Consider the following 25,740-nt stretch of genomic DNA (forward strand, 5'->3'; position numbering starts at 1 on the left):
TGATTTTCTTTTTCTTTGTTTGTGAAGTAATTTCAAATTTAATGTTGGTAATACTGTATGTATTCAAAATAGAAGTTAGGAATCCTAAATTTAAACAATTAACCGTCAAAGGAAGGATTAATTTCAAAGCAAATTTAAGTATCTTTCGCGATTAAGTGTGGCACTATTTTCCGAGGTTACAAAACTTCGTAAGGCACTTGTCCCACCGCCGACGATGAGCGAGAAGCGAGCAGAGCGAGTAACTAGAAACGAGTGGGCGAGCAGCGAGAAGCGAGTGTTCGAGCACGACGGGCGATTACTCGCTCCACTCGCTCGAGCCGGGCGGCCGCCAAGCTAACAGCGCTGAGCGAGTATCGCTGACCTAGTTTTATAGCTCTTGTCGCTGCGACAAAAGATGTAAGAGCGAGTTCTCGCCGACAGTGTGAACAGCAGCGATCAATATTAATATATATGTCTCTTTTACTCACACAGGATCTTATATCTTTTGTTCGTTTCTTGAGCGAGAAAATAGTCGATAGCCAATCGTTTCCTCGCCGGCGGTGAGACAACTGCCTAAGAAAGATACGACGTGATATCCAGCTTTTGAATATTCGCAGTAACGGCTTTTTGTAACAGTGTGCATCGATGAAATGCCTTTCGTGATTGACTATGAGACTCCATGCCTAAGTAGCTCGCACATTTTGGTACCAGTAGCTGGCGCCTGTACAGTCACCAGCATTAATATCTGCCACAGCGGAGCGTGCAAAAATATCTGACACGTCCTTCCGGCCCTAGAAATATAGTCGTATCAGATATTTATGCACGCTAGTTGTGTCAGATATTGGTGCTGGTGACTGTACCATCAGCCAAATAAGTGGTCTATCAAGCAAGCTCCTATCAAATTAATGACGCTAAAGTCGAACTTTCAAGTTGACAGACACGTCTATTGGCATTATTGTTTTATGACATGCAAACGATTATCAACTTAAGGGTGGTAGACCAGATATTTGGCTGGTGCGTCTTACATGCAAGTGAGACAAGCATGCAAGCTACTTGCATGAAAACTGAGCTACATGTGTATTCCCGGCCTTATGTGTCGGCCGAGGCGGTCCGTCGTCTTATCCGATGATCGCACCTCTAGTCTTTATTTAACTGTGGCCGCGCGGACGGCACGTTTTACCACTTCTTCTTGTGCTCGTCCATGCTCACGCCGCCGGGGCCGAGGTACACGATCATGAGCAGGCCGCCGATGACGGATAGAGTCTGGAAAACACACATCATCAGCCTGTGTAAGTCACTGCAGGGCTACTACGAAACTCGAAACTCGAAGTTCGTATCGTGCCGTCCCTCTCGCTCTCGTGTAAAATTGTATAAGTAAGAGGGACCGCACGACACGAACTTCGAGTTTCGAGTTTCGTAGTAGCCTTGCTGCTTACACGCGTGCAGCTATCCTATGTCCATCCCCGGGACGCAAACTATCTGTACACCGAATTTCATCTAAATTGGTTCAACGGTTCAGACGTGAAGAAGTAACAAACAAACTTATAAACTTTCGCATTTATAATATTGGCGGGATAGAACTATTCTATTCTATTCTCGGGGCAGCCGTTTAAGGGGCTACCCGAGGTTTTCATCGATTTTTGACAAGTTTTGAATCGTATCTCCAACTTTTGCACTACAGATAGAATTATAAGTCAAACGGCTACCGGTTCTTCAATCTTTTATCTCCATTTTTGTCTAACGGATTTAAAAAAATTAATACTACTTCATTTTGTACGATTTTTTTTAAACATTGCCTAAAAAAACACTTATTTCGTATCTCTATTGACGTGAAAGATCTAACATATACGAAATCTACATATTTGGGTTCGTCTTTGACGTCTCTAAAAACTGGTCGAGGGTTTTCATTTGAAACTAATAAACACAAAAGTTATGGCCAGAAAACCAGTTTTTTTGGCCTAAAATTGTTCAACTTTGATGCCAAATATCTCGAAGACAATAAACTTTGAAGTAAATATGGGATACTATATTGCTTAAAGCCGTTGTTGTTAATATAATAAGCTACAAAAAAACATTAGAAAACTAAGGAATTCAGATCGAAAATCATTGGGTCATGGGATCCCCTTAAAAATGTCTCACCTGGAAGAAGTCGTACTTGAGGAAGTCTCTAAGAGGCTTGTAAGTGGGCACGGCCCACCACGCGTTGTGATACAAGTTGAGCACGCTCAACACCAGAACCAGCATCAGCGCCGACAGCTTCGTGCGGTAGCCAACCGTCACCAGGATCATGAGGATGCTGCCCAACAGGTCCTGGACGATCTGCGACGGAAGAACAATTTACGACTTACACGTGGCAGAGCCTTATCGTAACCACTTGCTGGCTGCAGTACGGATCGACCGGCTCGACCGGGTTAGTAAAGGCCGACCAGAATTATAAAAAACCTCCCCATAATACGGTATTTGACAACTCCTGATATTGCCATATCTTAATATTATTATGAAAATATAGATATACAGATAGTGTTTAACGAAGAGAAAATTTAAATCGGTTGAATAACTGAATTTATAGTGATTTTTTGAAAAATCTATATACCTGTCTCTTTCTCAAACGCTTTTCTCTATGCAGCAAGTATAGCGGTACTGGCGCGTGACGTCACATGCCAGTATGTCTTTCTCTGTCTAATCTTGAATTTCAAACCTTTATAACTTTGTTATGTGTAAAGGTAGCTTAAATTTGTTTTTCTATTCGATAACAAGCATTGTGTAATTTTAATTTATAAAACATATACAAAATAGTCAAATACCGTATTGCGGAAAACCAATAGGACTAATTTCTTGCACTGGTAACACTAAATTCAAATGTCATCTGTCTATTGCTGTCAAAGTTTAACGTTGTTTGCGCGTGGTATTTTAGTTTTATTTTGTGTTTTTGTGCGTTAAAATGCCGAAAATTATCCATAGCTTTGGAAGGAAAATAATTCACAATGTATAAAAGTATTTGTCATAGAAAAAGTCCGAGGGATTAGCAAATATAAAATCACCGACACTGATGTCAATGTGACTGGTAGGTATCGTATAGTAAGTGTAAATAATGTTGCAATATAAAACTTAGAAGTGCTGCCCTCCCGTCGTAGTGAAGAAACGTAATATGCATGTAACGTAACACCAGAGACTCGTTTAGTGATGGGACCTAATGGATCTTGAGTTATAACGGTACTTATTAATTGGTAACTAACGAATATTCTAGCAAACTCCGTTTAGCCTTACTCAAGAGGCAAATAATATTCCAACCTAGAATTTCACTAATATTCACATCAAAATTAGCGTAATAATAGGTTTAATTATGACATTAATTATGATTCCATCCCAGCCTATATACGTCCCACTGCTGGGCAGAGGCCTCCTCTCAGAACAAGAGGGCTTGGGCCATAGTTCCCACGCGGGCCCAGTGCGGATTGGGAACTTCACACGCACCATTGAATTGCTTCGCAGGTTTGTGCAGGTTTCCTCAAGATGTTTTCCTTCACCGCAAAGCTCGTGGTAAATTTCAAATGTAACTCCGCAACTCAGAGGTGCGAGCCGGGGTTTGAACCCACGACCCTCTGCTTGAGAGACGATAGGGCAAACCACTAGGCCACCACGGCTCTCTAGTCTCGTGTTATTGACAGCTGTCACCCGCACCATGCTACAATGAAAGTACTATAAGACGCTGCCGGCCCTATATAGGCCGCGCTCTATACGACCTATTGACAAATCCAAGACTGGTTACCAGTTGCAATAATTCAAATAAATTCAATTAATAACCAAACCAACATGAAGTCGGTAAACCCCCGACTATGTCACTTCAAAGTTCAATATCTCAAAAACGGCTTAACCGGTTTTGATAAAACATGTTAAGAACCATCACTAAAAAACCTACTTTGAAAATTCAAATCGGTCCACCCGTTTAAGAGCTACGGTGCCACAGACACTGACACACATAGCGGTAAAACTTATAATTATAACACCCCTCTTTTTGGGTCGGGGGTTAAAAAAAGCCCATCATTCCGTTTACTAACCTGCAAGAACGATATCTCAAAGCGTAGCAGCGTTATGAACATGAAAGCCAGCAGTATACGGCCGGCCAGCTGCAGATAGGTCTTCGGTTTGTTCTCGCCCAGCGACGGCACTCCGGCGAACAGGCTCCGGCCTTCGGCCCGCGCCTCCGCTAACACCAGCAACAGGGCTCCGATGAGGGCCAGGTTACGCAGGAGGAACTGCATGTCCCACAATATGCTGTAGGCGAACGTCTGGAAGGAAGGTTAGTGTTAATACCGGTAAAAAGTTGGTAACGTTACCTCTGTCAAACAGATTTAACGTTAAATTGTAATTAACGTTATAAACGATGTACCGTTACTTTTACAATTTTTACCGGTATTAAAAATTTAACGTTATAAGCTGTTCACATAAAGTTAACGTTAGTTTAAAAGTATCGTTAAAAGATTACTTCTCACTTTTACATTCTGCTAAATCAGAACATTTGTTTATGCTATTAAATCTACTCAACAACGATATGTATGTGCTTGTATGTGATTCGTATCAAAAAATAATTAAGAATTGCTATTTTTACGGATTATATTATGCATTCACGATTATAATTTGGATCCCGACGTTTTGAGTCCATTTCAAGTCTCATGGTCACGGAAAAACTAAAAACAAAAATTACCAATTGAAGTAATGTTACGTTTTTAACGTTATAATAATGTAAAGAAAAATTATCGTTATCAAGTAACGTTAATTGGGTAACGTTACCATAATGTTAATTTATCAAGTAACGTCATAATTTAATACCGGTACAAGGTATTTTTACGATTTTACCGTTATGTAACGTTACTTATAATGTGTATTTGGTAACGTTAACAAGCCCTGGATTCTTGCGGCGCATTCTTCTTGGCAATGATGGTCTTGCAATATCGACCCTGTTTGTGATCAAAAATATAGAAACATGAACTGTAATACCTTAATAATAGAGTGCATATGCCGATATTTTTGAACACCTTGCCCGCTTCGAAAAATCTCATGGCGACTGTACACGCCCTTAGGACTTATCACTTTTTAACAGACTTCAATAAAGGAGCAGCTACATATTAATTCAGTTGAATTTTTTCTCCAATGGATAGGCAAAGGAAATGTAATCCATACAGCCGTCAAATGGACCATTTAAAAAAAACGCAATTACCTGTAAAACTACGATGAAGAAGAGCATCCCACAAGCTATGTCCACTTTCAACCTTCCCAAGACCATGACGCAGCCCCCTATCTGTCCTAATAAGTTGATTATCTGCAACATAACAACAAATAAATCAGTCGGACAAAGGTCGTCAATTTGTACGATTAATACACAATACAATGCTTTGTAATTGTATAAATTCCATGGGGTGGGTACAATAGTTCAATTTGGTCTCATCTTAATATCATGAATGCCGAAGTTTGTGATGGCGTTTCTTATTGCCTAAAGTTGAAAGAATTTGAATGAAAACGAAAAAATGATCCTTTTAAAGAAGTGCATCTTAGGAGAAAATTATCCTTGTAAGAAGTGCATCTTAGGAGAAAATTATCCATGTAAAGTGCGTCGTTAGAGACAATGTTCCATGTAAAGAAGTGCATCTTTAGAGGAAATAATCTTTGTGAATAAGTGCATCTTCAGAGATAATGTAATGACTGTAGTAAAGAATCGCATCTTTGGCGAAAATGATCTTATTAAAAAAGTGTACTTTTAGAGAAAATGTTTTTCGTAAAGAAGTGCGTCTTTGGAGAAAGCGATCAATATATAAAAAGAGCATCTTTGGAGAAAATATAGATAATAATCCTTTTAAAGAAATGCATCTTCAGAAAAAATGTGTTTTACTATACCACGCGCCATATAAATCTGCCTAAAAGGTCATTACTTAATACACAGTTTAGACGCATTTTTGAGATACATTTTTTATGCGACGTCTTTACGTTACTCCCGGATTGTGTTCGAATCGCTTAACGGTATAGTGCCTATACAATTATTGGAATTATAACAATATAGTTTTTGTGGTACTAGTCGGGGCAATGAACTTTTAGGCAAAGTTAGGCGGCGGAAGGTATATCAACATCCTCATTAATCATGGTATACTGACCACGAACATGGTGGCGAGGAACTTCCCGCAGCCCCAGGACATGTCCATGTAGTCGCGCTGCTCAGACCACTGGAACCACATCCGGAGCCCGTCCTCGAGGAACGTGCTGATGAGGCACAGCCGCGCCACCGTCGGGAGCACATTCTTGCCTTTGCGAATCACCTGCGGAAGAGAATAGGTTATTTTTCTTCTCATGCTCCGTAATTCCTGGTAAATTTTCATGCCTGAATCTAGCGACATAAAATTACTTTTATCTCTAGTGTATAAAAGTAAATCTTCCTCTAAGTCCAATGTAATCAAAATAAATCAATAAAACTAAAAATGTATAATTATACAGCAACGCATGAAAAATAAAAGGCATAGTAAGTGAACAAGTGTATCCACTGTTGCTATTTAAGATTCTCGCCATCGAAGTGAAAAGAAGAGTGTAAAACTCGAGCATTAGACCCATTTTCCCTTCGACGTGTCTATCCACCCTCGCTGTACCGGCTTGGGTGGCTATATGAACGCCTCGGGTAAAATGGCTCGTTTTATGCTCTTGTTGTACAATCTACTATTGACTTGGGCATATTTTAAACTGAAATAACTACATACTCGTATTAAACTAGTACTAATACTGTATATAGTAGTATTGTAACTAAGGGACCCCATACATCCCTGTATTTTTTTATTATTTTTTTTTTTTGTATTTTTTTTCTTTAATTGTATAATATAGTTTTTAAGTATTTTATTTGTAATTATATTACTTATTATGAAAAAATGACTTTCTGCCAAGTTTCTTGCGGCGCATTCTTCTTGGCAATGATGGTATTTCCGAAAGCGCTGGTAGTTTAAAAAAATGACGTGTAAAAGTGCCATTGCGGCCTATTTACTGAATAAATCATTTGAATTTTTGATTTTTTTTATATAAATTAGTGGAAAGCAAAAGTCTGGGAAATAATCCCAGTTTTTTTTTTTGAGTTATCAAACTACAGAACACCCAAATCACCCAATGCGAAGCCCGGATGGGGCTTGATGGCTAAATAATTACAAAACATTCGCATTCCCACCATTGGGCAACGATCCCATAACATACAACAGTCAATGATGACACGGTCATGAAATGTGTTGATAAGCACATAAGACAGCATTACATATATTGATTGAGTAATACAGATAACAATTGTGTCACCTCACTATGAACATAAATATATGGCAGATAAGAAAACCAATAGCTTATCTCCTAAGCTTTTTTTGAGATCCATTAGAATTAAAAAAAACACTTGTATGATAAGAAATTATAGATAACTGCTAATGGTCGAGCTGATAGGTATTTCAGAGTAAGTATTTGAGGCAACGTGGAAACTTGTAATGTCACCTGCGCAATATCTGCAAAGGTTCTCCTATGGTAGCCCGAAACATTTAAATCCTATTTTCACTACCACTAATTTCACTAGCCCTAAAATGAAATAACCGAATTTTTAATTTTCCTAAATATTCATTAGCTCTAATTTTAGCATTCCGAATTTACGTGGTACCTAATTTCACTAGCCCTAACATTAAAAAGCCGAATTTATGATTTACCTAACTATTCATTTGCCCTAATTTTAGCATTCCGAATTTACGTTATATTTAATTTCACTAGCCCTAAAATCAAAAAGCCGAATTTATATTTTCCTAAATATTCATTAACTCTAATTTTGGCATTCCGAATTTACGTGGTACCTAATTTCACTAGCCATAAAATAAAAAAGCCGAATTTTTGATATTCCTAGCTATTCATTAGCCCTAATTTTAGCATTCCGAAAATACGAATTTGCGTTGTACCTAAATTCACTAGTGCTAACATCAAAAAGCTAAAACGTTAATTTTCGTCAAATATATTGATTGGAACACCTTAATTTAGCAAGATATTGAATGGCATCCATCCAACCTACTTTCCTAATGGAAGTTATCTTGGCTGCTATAAAAAAAAACTTAACATCGAAGGCTAAGGCGGGAGCGAAGCGGAGCGAAGCGGAGCGAAGCGGAGCCTTCTAAACCTAACCTATCCGAGTCGCTTCTGCTCCAAACCGTTTTGCTCGCTCGCACGAATTTTATTTTATCTTTAGTACAAGTAAACATTAGTGTTCATAACTTTAGGTCTATTAATCTATAGGAATAATCATTATTAGTTTAAGTAATATTAGAGCATTTAATGTTTAGTACAAATAACCATTAGGATGTAAAACTTTAGGTCTAGTAATCAATTCGGACATACAAGTTTAGCTGTCATAATATTAGGGCTAATGAAAATTATATCTAATGTATTATGCCTAGTGAAATTAGCTTTTATGATATTCGGTCTAGTGAGGGTGAAACATCTGCAAAAATACCAATAATATCTGCTGCATTAATATCTGCCACATCAGAGCATGCGTAAATATCTGAAACATCCTACAGGCCATAGAAATAGAGTTGTATCAGATATTTTATGCACACTGTTGTGTCAGATATTGGTGCTGGTGACATATTTTTGAGCTTGCACTTCCCGACAATGATTTATGTGTTAAGCTGTAGTATTTTTAACCAACTTCAAAAAAGGAGGAGGTTCTATGTTCCAATGTTTGTATTTTATATCATATACTTCACTTCTCATGCTCTTAAAGTTCTTGTTTATGCTGGATCTAGGCGACATAAAATTACTTTTTATGCTCTAGTGCATAAAGTAAAATCGGCATCTAAGACCAAGGCAATAACGTGTTAACAGCAGCAAACAAAAAGTTTGTAAAAACTAAAAATTAATCTAATAAATCAAAATAAATTAATAAAACCAAACATTTTTAATTGTATTAGCATTGTTTCCACTGTTGTTATTTCATCTCGCAATTGAAGTGAAAAGCAGAGTGAAAAACTCGAGCATTAAAGCCATTTTCCCCTCAGTGTCTATCCACCCTCTCCGTACCGGCTCAGGTAGCTATATGAATGTCTCAGGTAAAATGCCTTGTTTTATACTCTTGTTGTACAATCTACTATTAGTTGGGTCTAGGATAGATGATTTTAAAAACCAATCCGATAGACCTACTCAAAAATGTCTATCAATTCTGAAAATTACAACACTAAAGCACTACACAGGAAATGTTATTGCATTTAATCCACTTCATCTACATACTTCTAGTGATTTTGATTTACTGGAAATTTGGCACAGATATGTTGTGTTGATAGAATAGCAATGCAAGACCAGTCATCAAGAAATCTTGAATTCAAAATCAAAATTTTAACACAAAATTTATTTCATTCTGCAGACAGTATATATGGTTCATACCAGACTTCCGGACGGAGGTTATTCCTTAGAGTAAAGTAACGGTACCCGTGTGGAGTCGGGTTAGAATTACACCTCTCCATTTCTTCCCTTGATGTCGTAAGAGGCGACAAAGGATATAGATTAAGGTATACTGTAGGCGACAGGCTAGCAACCTGTCACTATTGTACCGTTTTTGTCAAACATAAAACCTAAACTTGCTAAAAGTGGCTCTGAAGCCGTAACGTTTTGTGTGCTCTGCCTACACGTTTGGGAATACAGGCGTGATGTTTGTGTGTGTAAAGTAACGATTTCCATATAATATTATGTAGCTCACTTGTTTCAATATCTTAACTTAAACCATAAACTAGATTAAGTGCCGTAATTATCAGTATGTAGCTAACTTCTTATGTCAACTAAGTGAGCCGCATGTTATTGTGTTGAATTAGCCATGCAAATTGTTGTGGAAAGTAGGCTAACATAACTGTACTGAGGAATCAAACTGAAGGATTTACTGTTTTCGGTGCAAACGGAACATCATCCACTTGAATTGACCATTTTGAATTTGGACCAAAATGACTATCATCATCATCAGCCCGAAGACGTCCACTGCTGGACAAAGGCCTCCCCCTTAGAACGCCACAATGAACGACAACTCGCCACTTGCATCCACCGGTTTCCCGCTACTCTCACGATGTCGTCAGTCCACCTGGTGGGAGGCCTGCCAACGCTTCGCCTGCAAATGACTATCAATCAAATCAAAATATTTACTTTTGACAAACTTACTTTTGATGTAAATTAATTATGGAATATTGTTGATTATAAATTAGGAGCATAATTAAATAAGCAATAAGTGAATGTTGTCTAAATCATGTCTTAATAATATTGGCCCAAAACAAATGATTTTGGGTGGAACATATTAACAATTTGTCATGTTCCTGAGTGTATGTACAGTCACCAGCACCAATATCTGACACAATAAGCGTGCATAAATATCTGACACGACTCTATTTCTAGGGCCGGAAGAACCTGTCAGATATTTTTGCACGCTCCGCTATGGTAGATATTAATGCTGGTGACTGTACATACATCACATTTGACAATTTTACCATAGGGAAAGGTTATTTTTTCAATGATATTCAGGATGGACAATTTTCCTTGTTGATGTATTTCAAATTGTGATTTTTCTACTTTGCAATAATATAATATTGAGTTGTCCGTTATACATTTGCATATTATAATGACAGTACATCAACTGAAGTAGACATGTTTACCAACTTGTTTGACGTAAAGAGAAAGTAATCACTGGATTTCAAAGGGCGAATATTAGTTTTTTTTTTTATTTGTCTGGATGGCAAACAAGCAAGTGGGTCTCCTGATGGTAAGAGATTACCACAGCCCATAAACATCTTAGGTACTTCCATTATGGAGGGTAGTGATGGATAATTAAGTAAATTTATAAATAGATTTAGAAAAGATGAGGTACATATTTCCTAAATTATGATAATAGCTATGACAGCTATGTTCAAAAATGTAAAGTGGTTATATTGATGAAAGGTGGTGTTTCCCATTTGAGTTACAACTACCCACATATTAAGCATTCATAAAAGTGAAAGTAAATAATGTAATGTCGTATATTGATCAAGTTCTGAGAAATCGCGCGAAAGCGAAAAAAGTTATTTGAAACACTTGAAAAAAAAGTTTTTCAAGGGTATTTTTATTGATTCATACAGTTTGAAGTCATGTGCGGCGTTGGAAGCTTTGAACTTGAACAGATTTTATCAGGTTGTATAAAACGTGAATCCAATTGCGAGATAAGTAGGTTAAAAGGTGCAACATCTGTAAACTCGCGACGTCGTAGTCTTTCCGTCAATACACAATGTAATTCGACGGGCATATATTTGGCACACGCAGCAATACGTACCGGAACTATTTTTATTATTTACATTCATAAATCCGCGCAACAGGGTGCGAGCCAACAAGCAAAAGTTCGGTGACGTGACAAACCCGATCCAAAGTGCGAACCGCTTTTGATTATAAGTTATTTCTACGCTAAAAACACCTAAGGCTTCACAGTCAAATCTCACCTGATCGGCAACATCTTCAGCAGTCGACACGTATTCAGTCGGGATTTGCATTTTCCTCGGCGTATTCACAACCACAATCACTGAAATGAAATTTCACTTCACTGTTCGACAGTCGCTGTCGCTGCGAGTGACGTGTGGATAGTTGGAAGACACTTCCTGTTCAAATGACTCACTTATATATATGATAGAAAATATTATTTAAATTTTGCAATAAAATTATAAAAAATCACTATTTTTAAAGCTTGTGTAGTAATTCCGTTGAAATTTATAGCTATTTTATTACTTTTATCGTTATTTAACATTTCCCAACCGGATCATGACGTAAGGCTGGCAATAAAAATGGTTCAATTGATCAGTGCGTTTTAATAATGCAAAAATCATAATTAATTTAAAATAATTACTCAAGGGAGTATTACAATTATTTATTTAAATACATTGACTTTGTCGCGATATAAGATGTCTACAAATTATAAATTTAATTTGTTCGCTTCAAAACATTTAAATCGTAATCAAAAATAGAAAAAATAGAACACCCCAATTACTGCGGAAGACGAATAATACCGGATTAATTTAGAAAATCAGAACTGAAAAAAAAATCATCAAACTATACATTTTCGGAAATAATTTACAATAATTATAAAGATCACATCATCCTAACTTAACCTTCTGCCACTAAAACTAAACGCAAAATGTCAGACTTGTCTGTCACAAAAGCAAATTGCATGCACTGCATGTTTATTTTGTTGATACAAGAAAAAACTAAATATTGAACCTTATTTTACTTTGTAAACAAAACCAACCAAACATTCTCACGTAAGTTGGAACATTACGTGCTTCACACCGAATACGGTCGCTCCAGCACTAACTAACCATACCGTATACTAAACGATTTTTTCTAGAAAATGCTAGAAGTTACATGCAATGATCGTCTCGGGAAGAAGGTGCGTGTAAAATGTAACCCTGACGACACTGTAGGAGACCTGAAGAAACTCATAGCAGCGCAAACAGGAACGCGGTACGACAAAATTGTACTAAAGAAATGGTATACAGTGTTCAAAGACCACATCAAACTTTCGGATTGTATCCTTTTCATTGTACCGAACAAAATACTCGTCGTCCAGTAAGTTTTATTTTAGGGCCAATATCCACAGGGGCTCTTGTTGTATTACACCCTAATAAATAATTAAATAACGTGTGCCACAAGTCAATGTCTAGCTTATAGGAATTGAGTGTAAGTCTATGTCAGTGGTCCTCAAACTATTGATCAAGGGCCACATTAGACAAAGTACATACTCACTGTGTCTCCATCAACCTCGACACTGGCAGAATCATCAAAAAATTAATGGAACCACTTTCTGCTAAATTTGAATTGAATTGAAGGCTTACTGTGGACCACTCATGATTTGGCAACTGTTCGATTCATATTATAGCTACTCAGTTTGTATACAAAATCTTTTTTGAGAGACATTACCTACTAAAGTGGTTGCATAAAGTCAGAGGCTGCGGAAATAATAAGGCTAGAGAGAATAGGATGTTACTGAACCAGTGAGATACACTTTTGGCCTCATCTGCTCTTAACATCAGGGGAGATAGGGGTCAATCATGATCAGTTTTATGAAAAAAAATATCAGATGTGGTCCGCAGTTGACACTGGTCCAAGTCATAATAGTTATATTAAGAAAAGTAAAAATTTATAACATAAGGAGTATAATAGTCGATTGTACAACAAGAGCATAAAACAAGCCATTTTACCCAAGACGTTCATATAACCACTTGAGCCGGTACGGTGAGGGTGGATAGACAAGGGAAAATGGGTTTAACACTCGAGTTTTACACTCTGCTTTTAACTTCAACTGCGAGGAAATTAAATAGCAACAGTGGAAACAAGTGTTTACTACTATGTATTTTTTATTTTTCTTGCATTGCTAATACAATTAAAAATATTTGGTTTCATTAATTTATTTTGATTTATTTGATTAATTTTTAGTTTTTACAAACTTTTTGTTTGCTGCTGTTAACACATTATTGCCTTGGTCTTAGATGCAGATTTTACTTTATGCACTAGAGCATAAAAAGTAATTTTATGTCGCCTAAATGCATTACTTTAAAATTATATTTTTTTTTTTATTGATTTATTTTGATTGATTTGATTGATTTTTAGCTTTATGAAAATAAAAAATTATTATTAAAAAATTTAGAAACTGTTTGCGGCTGTTGACACATGATCACCTTGGTCTTAGGCGAAGATTTTACTTTATGCTCTAGAGCATAACTAGTAATTTTATGTCCCGTAGATCCAGCATAAGCACAAACTTTACGAGCATGAGAAGTGAAAACATTATTTTTTAAAACATAACTCAGCTTTACATTGATTTATAAAAAACCCATAGCTAGGAGCCTGTTTTTGACATCAGTTTTACTTTTTTTATGGGAACATAACCTAACCAACAAAAAGTTGGAAAGCCCCAGACTTTGTCACTGTAAAGTTCAATATCTCAAAAACGGCTGAACCGATTTTGATAAAACATGTCTAAAGAACCATCGCTAGAAAACCTGCTTTCAAATAAAAAAACCGCATTCAAATCGGTCCACCCGTTTAAGAGCTACGGTGCCACAGACACACATAGCGGTCAAACTTATAACACCCCTCTTTTTGCTTCGGGGGTTAAAAATAGGGGTATTGTACTTTTATATTTATTTTGTAAAAAAGCTTGACAATGCATGCATGAAACAGAAAAAAAAAATTAAGCTACCTTTTCATAAATAGGTTAGAAAGCTTTGATATTCAAGATTAGACAGAGAAAGACACACTGGCATGCAAGTAGCACCATACTAGCGTTTAGCGTGTAGCGTTTATAAAAGCGTTTTAGTGGTTTTAGAGAGAGAGCTACATAATATAGATTTTAAAAAAAACATGGTAAATCCAATTTCCACAGAATATTTTTTTTATCTAACAATTTTTATACATTTCCTTAACATTTAACTCAGATGAAATCCATGATGGGATGAACTTGGAGCTTTATTACCAATAATTATGTTAAGAATCTAACAAATCCTTTTATATTTTACAAATTAATGTAAGTTAAGTTACAATTAAAAAATATAAAAAAAACCTTGTTTTTTTTCCGCCTAATTAAATTTTCAGACTTTTCTTATTGCTTTTGTTGTATATAAGAACTATCTTCATATCAAGATTCCAGTTTCTAGGAGTACCCTACAAGGTAACCGAAAATACCCTATAAGGTTGTAAGCTTTTTCGATTATGGAAATACTAGCTTTTGCCCGCGGCTTCGCCCGCGTGGTATTCGGCTATCGCGCGCTGTTCCCTCGGGAACTATGCGTTTTCCGGGATAAAATGGTCTATTATAGTAGTAAAGTAAAGTAGCCTTTGGCCCATAAACTATCTCTATGCCAAAAATCACGTCGATCCGTCGCTCCGTTTCGACGTGAAAGACGGACAAACATACAAACACACTTTCGCATTTATAATATTAGTATGGATGTATAGAAACACCTTTTTTAATGACTGTATCTTTTGATTGTGTTAACTTTAGTTTGTTTTTTTCACTGCTCCAAGAGGTAATATACTCCTACCAGACATCGATATATATATAATATTTTATCTAGAATACTCACTCTCGTCAGTGACTCTCGTATTAAATAGTATAAAGTGTCAGCAGGGCTACTACGAAACTCGAAGTTCGTGTCGTGCTGTCCCTCTGACACTTATACTGTTTAATACGAGAGCGAGAGGGACGGTACGATACGAACTTTGAGTTTTGAGTTTCGTAGTAGCCCTGCCGAGGGACCGCACGACACGAACTTCGAGTGTCGTAGTAGCCCTGAATACTCAAAGCTACGCACGCACGCACGCATTTATCTAGAATTCTAGATAAACACTCAAAGGTACGTAGGCACTAAGAATAATGACCAATTGGGCTCTTAATTTTATTATAGTATGAATCACTATGGCCCAAGCCTTCTTGTTCTGAGAGGAGGCCTGTGCCCAGCAGTGGGACGTATATGGGCTGGGATGATGATGATCATGATGAATCACTAAATTAAGTCATGAAAATTAAATATGAATAACAATAGTAAAAGCGTAATTTGCATCATTTACTTTAGATCATTTATATTTCTTAAAATCCTTTGACCTGTATGAAAATTCTTTGTTGAATTTATGCCAATTTTAACATTCTTTGGTCCGAGTCGAGTCTAGTGTAGTAGCAGTGTAGTGTTGGTAACAACTTTTTTACTTATAATAGTTGCCCCGAACGTGGGGTATTTTTTTACTGCTGGCAACATTATCTCGTTCATTGCTTCCGGTTTACGTTTCGCCGCCATTACTGCATAACGTCATGTCAACTCTACCTGTAGTCATTCAAGTCAAGGCACAGAAATTTTAGTTGTTATTTGTGTTTCGTATGAGCATGTGTTCTCGTATAACAGTTCGTATGAATTTTAAAATAACACGGTGCTTCATTTAACTTTACGCGCGTGTTATTATAAGTGAACGTGTAGACATGTCTGAATCAGAAGGTACTGTTCCTTTCGTTAAAGTCAGAGAGTGTTTTTGTTTGTAGTTCTAATATAGCGTGTTTTTCAGAATTCCAGCAGAAGACTGGGAAGACTAGCAAACAGCACAACATATTACCGATATGGGGCACGCAGGAAACAATGAACCTGAACCATTTAATATTAGCCAATATTCAAGGTTCGAGCTACTTCAAAGGTAGGTAAGCAAACAGAACGACGCGACGGAGTTCGAACAATAATTAAATGTTTCATCATAATTATGTTTTTCACACTATTTGTCAGAGAAGCGCACATTTGTAACTGTGCCTTGTATTATTAGTAAAATAGTGCCCCATAACCTAGTCTTGCGTATTTAATTTTCACTCAAAAATCTGATACATAGTTTATGCATGCTGCTTTCTATTCATTGCTCTTACTTTTGTGAACAGGTCTTAATTTTATTTCCTTATCATGTTAGAAGTTTTAATGATAAGTTACTTTCTATATTTGCAATATGTATCATCTTCTAATTTAACATGTTTGCTGGCAGTTATGGTTATGACTGTAAAATGCATACCATGCTATTTGACAGTATGGCTTCCGCACTATCCTTTGAGAGTTTACAGTGGCTTAGCTACCGGAGGGCTAGACGGGCCCCTAAGCTCAGGGGGCCCCTCGGACTCTGTCTTACTAACTATAAATGACAAATCTGGAGTATGTTGAATACGGAACAAACGATTTTAAATAGTTTAGTTGGTGCCCTGGTTTATTTTTTGTACCAGGGCCTTTGGTTACCTAGTTATGCTACTGAGAGTATATTATATGATTCACTATGGTTTAGTGTCATACTAATATTAAAAAATTTGAGTTCCGGCAAACATGTTAAAATATTACTTGTCAAACCAGACTGTTTCACTTTTGCTAATCTTCAGCCAGAATATTTTCATATGGACTTGTCACTCTTAATGTGTTCTGCAGCTCGGCCTGCTTTTTTTTTTTTTTAATGGCTTTCACTCTTGCTGTCCGGCCTGCTTTTATAAAAGTTGACTGGACAGTAGGATGCGGAACGCATCTAATGTGCCAAGGCCTGTGTTAAATATATATCAAAGGTAAGGCAGTAAAAAGTTTGAACTGACATTTCTTTTGAACGAACAAAAGCTAGAAATAAAAACTACCTACCTTGATACTCCACTGCAGTCTTTGTACAGGCAAGGGCAAAGATATCAACACGGTCAAAGTTGCAAAAATATGTATACACGGCCTTAATGTTAAGTGCATAGAGTCCTATATACATATTTTTGCAACTTTGGCCGTGTCGGTATCTTTGCCCTTGACTGTAGCAGATATAGTGTTAGTTAATGGACTTAATTGATTTTGGTATTGTAGAGAACATTTAACACATTTACTGCCTTCCCTGATAACTATCTAAACAGTTTTGCTCAACTTTAGCTTTGTCCCAGCTCTTCTCTGACTATGGGCCAATCAACTTATTCTTGAATCTCGTTGTTATGTCCTCTGGACAACTTTTTATACACCATGAGTTTCTGTATGTTTTATGTGGTTAACATTCATCAAGCATACATTTTTCTTAAGTTTTTTTTTTAAGATACTGTCACTGTTGTCTCATGGACAATCGGGCAGAATAACAAACAGGGAAAAGTTGATTGACCCCTGTATATTACCAAATTACATTCATACTATAGTAGTGTTAGCCTAAACTTTTCTAATTGCCAAACTATTGTCGCCAGTTCATCTTTTCAAGCTGAAGACGTACCATGAAGTTGTAGACGAGATTTACTACCAGGTGAAGCATTTGGAGCCCTGGGAGAGGGGCAGCAGGAAGACTGCGGGCCAGACCGGCATGTGCGGTGGTGTGAGTATGTTACAATAAAGCTTTGTACTAACACTTAAAGGAAAGAATAGCATTAATGCGCAAGGCTCGGATACCTGTTAAATTTCAAAACCGTTATCATGTACTTGGCGCAAAGCCTGTTCATTTTTAAACCGGTTTTTAAGGGAACATTACCATAAAGTTCTTGTCAGATTAACCGGTTTAGAACAATATAAACCGCTTTATTCCACCGCAGGATAAACGGCCAGCTGTCACTCGTCGAATAAACCGGTTTATTTAGGTTATAGTTAAGTTCTTAAAAACGTTCGCGTTCTTATGAAAGTTTGGAGTTAAACCGAAATAAGTCGGTATTTACCGCTATTTTATAAACCGGTTCCGAGCCTTGTTAATGCGGTCACATATTCTTCCTTATTCTTTATTGTGAGCTGAAGTTGTCTATTGTTATCTATCAATTTTTAATAATTTGCGTTAATTGAGAATAAGAGGCACTTGTCTCACCGCCGGCGAGGAAACGATTGGCTATCGACTATTTTCTCGCTCAAGAAACGAACAAAAGATATAAGATCCTGTGCGAGTAAAAGAGACACATATATTAATAGTTGATCGCTGGCTGTTCACACTGTCGGCGAGAACTCGCTCTTACATCTTTTGTCGCAGCGACAAGAGCTATAAAACTCGCTGAGCTATAGATACTCGCTCAGCGATGTCAGCTTGGCGGCCGCCCCGCACGAGCGAGTCGAGTGGAGCGAGTAATCGCCCGTCGCACGCGAACACTCGCTTACAGCCGAGCGACAAAACTACACTCGCTTCTCGCTGCTCGCCCACTCGTTTCTAGTTACTCGCTCTACTCGCTTCTCGCTCATCGTCGGCGGTGGGACAAGTGCCTAAAACTGCCACAACTCCAGACTGTTAGTGGATTTGTAACCCATAATGATCATATTCTGAATCGTATCGTTTGCACCGCTGTTTTCCGTCACGCGTTTTTTAATGACAGTAGAAAGAAATGGTAATTGTGATTGCGAGCGGCCCGCGTAGTCAATGGTAATTTTTACTATTTTTTATTATTAACCATTTTGTTCTTTGAATTGAAAACTATGAATTAACGCTTAACGGCAAATTTTTAGCCATTGTTTAATATCTTTGTCTATTTATGAAATAATCCGTCTTAACAAAACAATGGTGATTACCATGGACCAATAACAAATGGGTCTTAAAACACCTGTACATAAACAACATTGCTTTTGTTTATGACTTCTCGAAATTATCCCTAAGGATTTTATACCTGTTATAGTAGTCAGGTAAAAGAAAAGGGATAATTGGCTTCGAAATTTATTGCTTTACACATAAACAAGGGATTAGTCAAAACAACACGTGGACTCTAAAAAATAAAAATATATCAAGGGACAATTTTATTTGTTTATTTATTGTACACACACTTACATCTATCATTACAGGCTTGACCTAATGCTACAGAGAAGTTCCAACATAAATATAAAATTCTTGCTTTAATATATAAGAAATTAATTATTCTTGTAACATATAGTGAAAAACACAGAGAAACAAATCTGTTTCTTCGGCAATTTTGTTCAGCGTGTTAGGCACTTGTCCCACTGCCGACGATGAGCGAGAAGCGAGTAGAGCGAGTAACTAGAAACGAGTGGGCGAGCAGCGAGAAGCGAGTGTAGTTTTGTCGCTCGGCTGTAAGCGAGTGTTCGCGTGCGACGGGCGATTACTCGCTCCACTCGACTCGCTCGTGCGGGGCGGCCGCCAAGCTGACATCGCTGAGCGAGTATCTATAGCTCAGCGAGTTTTATAGCTCTTGTCGCTGCGACAAAAGATGTAAGAGCGAGTTCTCGCCGACAGTGTGAACAGCCAGCGATCAACTATTAATATATGTGTCTCTTTTACTCACACAGGATCTTATATCTTTTGTTCGTTTCTTGAGCGAGAAAATAGTCGATAGCCAATCGTTTCCTCGCTGGCGGTGAGACAAGTGCCTTAGCGGGGCCTTGTTGAACAAGTTAGTCCGGCCGCGCGGCCCCTTTTCAAACTAAGGACAGGAATTGACCTAGTTTCAAACTAAGGACAGCTTCTACTATGGGTTTAGGCAACGGGTAAACATTCTTAACACATAAATAGATAAATACTCTTTACTTTATTTAAATAAAGTTAAAACCCGAGGACAGACATTCGTATTATTCAGACAACTATCTGCCTCGTTCTCGGACCGCACCCGGGGCCTCAAGCTTCAGGCTTATTTCCACCAGAGATTTGCGAGTTGCCGTTATTAATATCGAGCAAAAAACGGCAAATCAATCACGTTTACTGTATGGGAGCCTCTCTTTTAAATATTTATTTTATTCTGTTTAGTATTTGTTGCTATAGCGGCTACAGTAATACATAATATAAGTAATAAATTAAGATAGAGCCCTGTGACAGACGGACGGACAGACAGACAGCGGAGTCTCAGTAATAGGGTTCCGTTGGCACCCTTTGGGTACGGAACCCTAAAAATACCCTTGGGTTTTTATTCAGGGGGTTGCAACCATGTTGGCCTGCATGTTACGAATACGACTCACGACACTGCTTACGAGCAAGTGATGAAATAGTACATTACTGCAGAGACCAGTAAGTACTTAAGACATCCTGGACGAGTAGAAGTTTGGCCAGGTGAGGCCATCAATGAAAAGAGGCCAGGATGGCGATTACTGGTCGAAGCTTGTATAGTGCTTTTCTCAAAAATAAAACAAAAAATTGTTTCCATTTGATGAATTTCTCATAATCAAGTTGTTTCGGCAAGAATCGGCAATTTTTGAAAAAATATTAGTTTTTCATTTACAAATATACAATTTTACTCGCAAATGTGATGAAAAACATTGTATGTCGCACGGGCGGTACTAGAATTACGAACATCGACTCATTAAATCCTTCAGTCTTCGACTTCGGCCTTCTAATAGACTCTCGTTCGTAATTCCTTGTTTACCGCCCTTAAGACACAATGTACTATATTGTTGTGTTTATCGGGCAGGTGCGAGGCGTGGGCGCAGGCGGCATCGTGTCGACGGCGTTCTGCCTTCTATACAAGCTGTACACGCTGCGTCTCACCAGGAAACAAGTGAATGGTCTTCTGCAGCACACCGACTCGCCTTACATCAGAGCCCTAGGTAAGCTACGGAGGTACAGGTCACAAGAGCTGGCACGAACGTGATGTCGCTTAGACATTTTTGTACGAAAATGTCTTGACCCATGTCATATTTGTGTGAACGAAAGCATGATAATATCTATGGTTTGCATCCCAAAATTATAGAATACGAAATATTATACTGCAAATATTATACTATTCAAATCTCGCGATCCAACGTGGCAATGCTGCCAGCCTGGGCACAATGAGCAGCGGTGATCGGGGGGGGGAATCATCCTATAAGTGTTTTTGTCCGACCCCTGAATATTAGTGAGATTTTTAGAAATAAAAACAGAGCGAATATGTTGTTTACTGAATATTTATCAAAGCTTGCGAAAGTGCGCAAAATGTTTTGCGAAACCTTTTCCGTTATTGTGTGTCTGCCCCTAAACATTCTATTATATAAGAAAAAGAAAAAGTTTGAGAAGAAATTTCACAATTTCTACTTTCTCGATTTGCTTCGGTTGCAAAATATTTGATGAAACAATACAGTTTAATTCTAATACACTTTTAGGCGTTCAGTTATTTGTAATGTCGCCTGATACAGCTGGTTGTTGCGACACTTTTAGCTATATCAAGTGGCTAGCAGTGGCTTTAGCTATATCAATCACAAAAACTTGCTTTAGTGCTTAGCTATATACATCGCATTTAACCGCATCTTCGTTCTCTTTAAACTATTTAATAATCTTGCTGTTAATTTATAAGTTGCAGTGTATTTGTTACTTGTAGATGTGTGTTGTGTGTAATACATTATTGCTTTAATCGACTCTATATTTCACCTCTTGCTGAAATATATCCTTTACTTCTTTAATGTGTAGATTGCCTTGTTTTTTTACCTCATTGTGCCTGTCTGTATTGATTGTAGTGTTCAAAAAAGAGTATTGTATTTCCGGGAATTCACAAAAATTTAATGTCGATATTCAGTTCAGCATGTGTAACAATATTCAATCACAAACTACCACGTTTATAATATTACTAGCTGTTGCCCGTGACTCCGTCCGCGTACTGGTATGAAAAATAGTTTACGTCCTATTCTCAGACCTGCCGAATATACACATTAAAAAAAACATAAAAATTGGTCTAGCTGTTTCGGAGAAGTTGGTTCGCAGACACTGTGACACGAGAATATTATTATATTAAAAAGATTAGGTACATGCATATTTGATTTGACTAAGTTTTTGCTCTGCGATTTTTTTTGTTATGTATCTGTCTGTCTCTACATATACAGTGTTTTCTGTACTGCTACATTACGAATATTATTTATTGATCACCCAAAGCAGTGACATTACAAAAATATAAAAAACAGGTAGACGAAAGGCGGTCTTATCGCTAAAAAGCGATCTCTTCCAGACAACCGATTTCTCGGAAATGAATAAATATGAACATACTAATGTAGGTGGCAGAAATAATTTAACAGACAGGAGATATGTATAATTAATAGACAATAAATATTAAAAACAATTACAAATATAATACTTATACACTGTGTTGATGTACAATGAACAGTCATCGTATTGTATTGTTTAATATGTATCATTAGATCCAGCAGCTGAGTTGAAATTTGGAGATATTCAAAAATTCCCGTGGGAATTCCCGAAAATTAAATCGTGGTTTTCATTGAAGTTACATTAAAATCAATCATGTCAAATTTCATGACTAAGCCCAGCGGTTGTTATGAGATTTTATCCCTATCCTGTGTTAATATCGGAATAAAAAGTAGCCCATGTTTTATTCCATGTCCAGCTATCTACATACCAAATTTCATCCAAATCCGTCCAGCAGTTACAAACTTTCGCATTTATAATATAAATATTATGCAAAGCGAATTTTCTCACGACACGAGTGGAAAGCACGCGTTGCCTGCTTCCGCCGTAAGCAGGACTTGAAACCGGTACAAACCGGTTCATACCGCTTTGAATACTAATATTATCGGTAACAGTAAGGCCTGCTTATGCCAGAAGATGTAACCAATTTTGGATAAAGTTTTTGGGACAAACGTTGCTCTGGCGCCGCGCGAAAGAACAACATTATACCCGTATGGTTTCACGGGATACCCGTAAAAGTAACAAATTTGGAGTTGAAATAAAAAATACAAAAAGACTCCAAAAAACCAAGCATAATTTGATTGCTTAGTAGCGACATCTCTTGTCTGGGTGAGCGGTTGGTTCCGAAAGAGTGTGACGTCTCTCGATGAGAGCGGAACATAGATGTCGCTAGTGCTGCTGCATAAGTAGCGTAGTAGAAATAAGCAACCTGAGATATGTATGCATAGGAAGAATTCGTGTCTAGATTCCTGTCCAGCGGTGGTGTAGGGGTTATAGCACGCAGCACGGATTGCTGAGGACCTGGGTGCGATTCCCAGCGCTGGTCTCTTTTTCTGGTTTTTCTGTGCATCCATGTCTCAGTTTGTATTTTCGATATTATACTCGCACTTTACTAGCTTTAGCCCGCGACTCCGTTCACGTAGAATTCGTTCATCGCTATCCCGCGGGAACTATGCAATTTTCCGGGATAAAAACTATCCTATGTCCTTCTCCGGGACAAACTATCTGTATACCGAATTTCATCTAAATCGGTTCAATGGTTTAGACGTGTTGAAGTAACAAACAAACAGACTTAATCTTAGAATATACTGCTAATTATACAAGTACCTACATGTAGTTAGTACTGTGTGATGCTGAGCACTCGGCGAATTGGCACCTTAGGCTGCCTGTCCAATGGAGCGGAGCGAAGCGGTGACCCACAAACAGAATGAGGGCTATCGCGAATGAATTCACCACTAGAGGCGCTAGTGTAGCGTGAGGTCTCCGAAATGTCAAATCTCATAGTTTTTGGGTGAGCTACGCGGGTTTATTTATAATAAGATTTTTTTTTTTAATATTTTGCAATATCTGAAATTAATTATGGCAAATATGCGTTCCGGGGCAATTAATGTCTGTGTTTTGAGACATTTTTGTCTTTCGGAAACCTTTGTCCTCCCTTTTTTCCGAACAAAACGGGGACTATGCAACACTGTGGCATGCTCGATATTTCTATGGTACGGTTTTAAGGTGTATTAAATATGATTTTAATCTAAACTTTGTTTTCACGCCCGTAATAACAGACTTTGAAAGCCATACTTAAAAACCTCACGCAACAGTGCGCCATCTAGTGAGACAAAAAACGATAGCCCTCATAGCATGAAATCTCCGCTCTTCTTCAGTGGACAGGGAGTTGGTAACTAGTTTACAAATTGCAGCGTTGCCACCTCAGTAATTTTTTTTACCCTAACGCTACGCGAAATTACCCTAAATTAGGCACTAAAAAAATTAATCATTCTATTTAGTCTGACAGTTAGATTATGGAAAAATATGGGACACGTATATTTTCATAAATTATTAAAAATCGACAAAGGTATAGATCATCAAACTTCCGGAGTGGGGGCTTGTGACCTCACTATTAGGTAGAAATCGATATTCAGATACGTCCCCGTTTTTAGGCTATACGAGTACTTGTTGATTTGTTTGCTCTTGCGAATCGTTATCTTAGAATTCGGCTTCCCGGACTCGGGGTCTGAAGATACGCTTGGCTATGCCGGTGACCCTCTTTCTTCTATGTATGAATAATTTAAACTGTGTTTTTAGTCCATGCTTGCGATTGTGCTCATACTTTTATTTTACTTGATTAAAATTTTTCTTCATCTGTGAGTTCCTGGCTGGGAAACGCAGTCTTTCCACAAGAGATGTGCGTTGATGTGTTGCGAGGGATGTTCATTAACCAATAGTATCTGGTGGAAACAGCTGAGCGAAGCGAGACGAGATAAACGAAGCGTTTCTATTGGTTAATGACAAACATATTCTGGACATGAAACTACCGTGAGACTCGTTCATATTAAATGATATTGTTACGGATAACTCACGTCTTAAACCGAGTTTAGCTCGACATGTTTCGGGCTATTTCGTAGCCCTTCTTCTCACGAGCACGCGACTCGGCGGCTGCCGCAACACGCACACTACATTTTTTTTGCTAATGTCTAATGTATTAAGATACTGGTACGGAACCCTTCGTGCATTAATGCGGCTCGCACTTGGCCGGTTTCTTATTTAGATTTAAGGCAAAAGAAACTAGCCCATTCAGCCTTTGTCTTAAGAAAATGGTTTAGTTTTCTGAAATTTAATAAAATGGACACCTTTGAGCCGGGTACGACGCGGGTGGTTTTTAGGTTGTAGTTTAGGTCTTAGTTTGTAGTTTATATTATAGGTTTAGGTTAATTTTATTTTGTTTATTGTATACTGTAGTTTCTAAGGAGTATTTTTATATTTTGTTTATTATTGTAAATCCTTTCATTCCGGACTGAATTATAAATCTGTTTCATAATTTAATATAAAATGGATATATAAAATAGATTTAAAAAAAACCATTGATATATATCCTCGCACCCTGCCATTTGGCCATCGGTCGTCTATAGATATCACTGTACAATTAACTTTTTAATTTATAGCTGTTGGTGTTATACAATATTTTTTTTCCCCAGGCTTCATGTACATCCGCTTCACGCAGCCCCCGGCGGACCTATTCGACTGGTACGCTGATTACCTCGACGACGAGGAGGAGATCGATCCTCGTGCCGGCGGCGGCGGCACCACCACCGTCGGCGCGCTCGTCCGGCAGATGCTGGTCAAGCTGGACTGGTTCAACACGCTGTTCCCAAGGATACCGGTGTCGATACAGAAGCAGATTGA

General features: G+C 37.8%; 3 protein-coding genes across 3 annotated transcripts in view; 2 read left to right on the top strand and 1 right to left on the bottom strand.

Moving 5' to 3' along the window:
* Window positions 1-445: 445 nt before the first annotated feature.
* Window positions 446-11,619, bottom strand: Surf4 (Surfeit locus protein 4). Its single transcript, XM_074096119.1, has 6 exons — window positions 11,472-11,619; window positions 6,126-6,287; window positions 5,198-5,299; window positions 4,038-4,268; window positions 2,119-2,298; window positions 446-1,242 (listed from the first exon to the last, which is right to left on the bottom strand). The coding sequence occupies exons 1-6, from the start codon at window positions 11,520-11,522 to the stop codon at window positions 1,156-1,158; spliced, it is 813 nt and encodes a 270-aa protein (XP_073952220.1). The 5' UTR covers window positions 11,523-11,619; the 3' UTR covers window positions 446-1,155.
* A 549-nt stretch (window positions 11,620-12,168) lies between these two features.
* On the top strand, window positions 12,169-14,573 carry LOC141434070 (ubiquitin-like protein 5). The gene is made up of 3 exons (XM_074096374.1): window positions 12,169-12,284; window positions 12,371-12,551; window positions 14,460-14,573. The coding sequence occupies exons 2-3, from the start codon at window positions 12,374-12,376 to the stop codon at window positions 14,501-14,503; spliced, it is 222 nt and encodes a 73-aa protein (XP_073952475.1). The 5' UTR covers window positions 12,169-12,284; window positions 12,371-12,373; the 3' UTR covers window positions 14,504-14,573.
* Window positions 14,574-15,800: 1,227 nt separating this feature from the next.
* Window positions 15,801-25,740, top strand: part of LOC141440439 (pre-mRNA-splicing factor 38B) — a 14,362-nt gene continuing 4,422 nt past the window's right edge. Inside the window, 5 exon segments of the mRNA XM_074104961.1 lie at window positions 15,801-16,010; window positions 16,078-16,203; window positions 17,735-17,859; window positions 20,867-21,002; window positions 25,533-25,740. Coding sequence (XP_073961062.1) covers window positions 15,995-16,010; window positions 16,078-16,203; window positions 17,735-17,859; window positions 20,867-21,002; window positions 25,533-25,740 — 611 coding nt within the window. The 5' untranslated portion in view covers window positions 15,801-15,994.

The sequence above is a fragment of the Choristoneura fumiferana genome, chromosome Z (genome assembly GCF_025370935.1).
Source record: "Choristoneura fumiferana chromosome Z, NRCan_CFum_1, whole genome shotgun sequence".
Taxonomy (NCBI): Eukaryota; Metazoa; Arthropoda; class Insecta; order Lepidoptera; family Tortricidae; genus Choristoneura; species Choristoneura fumiferana.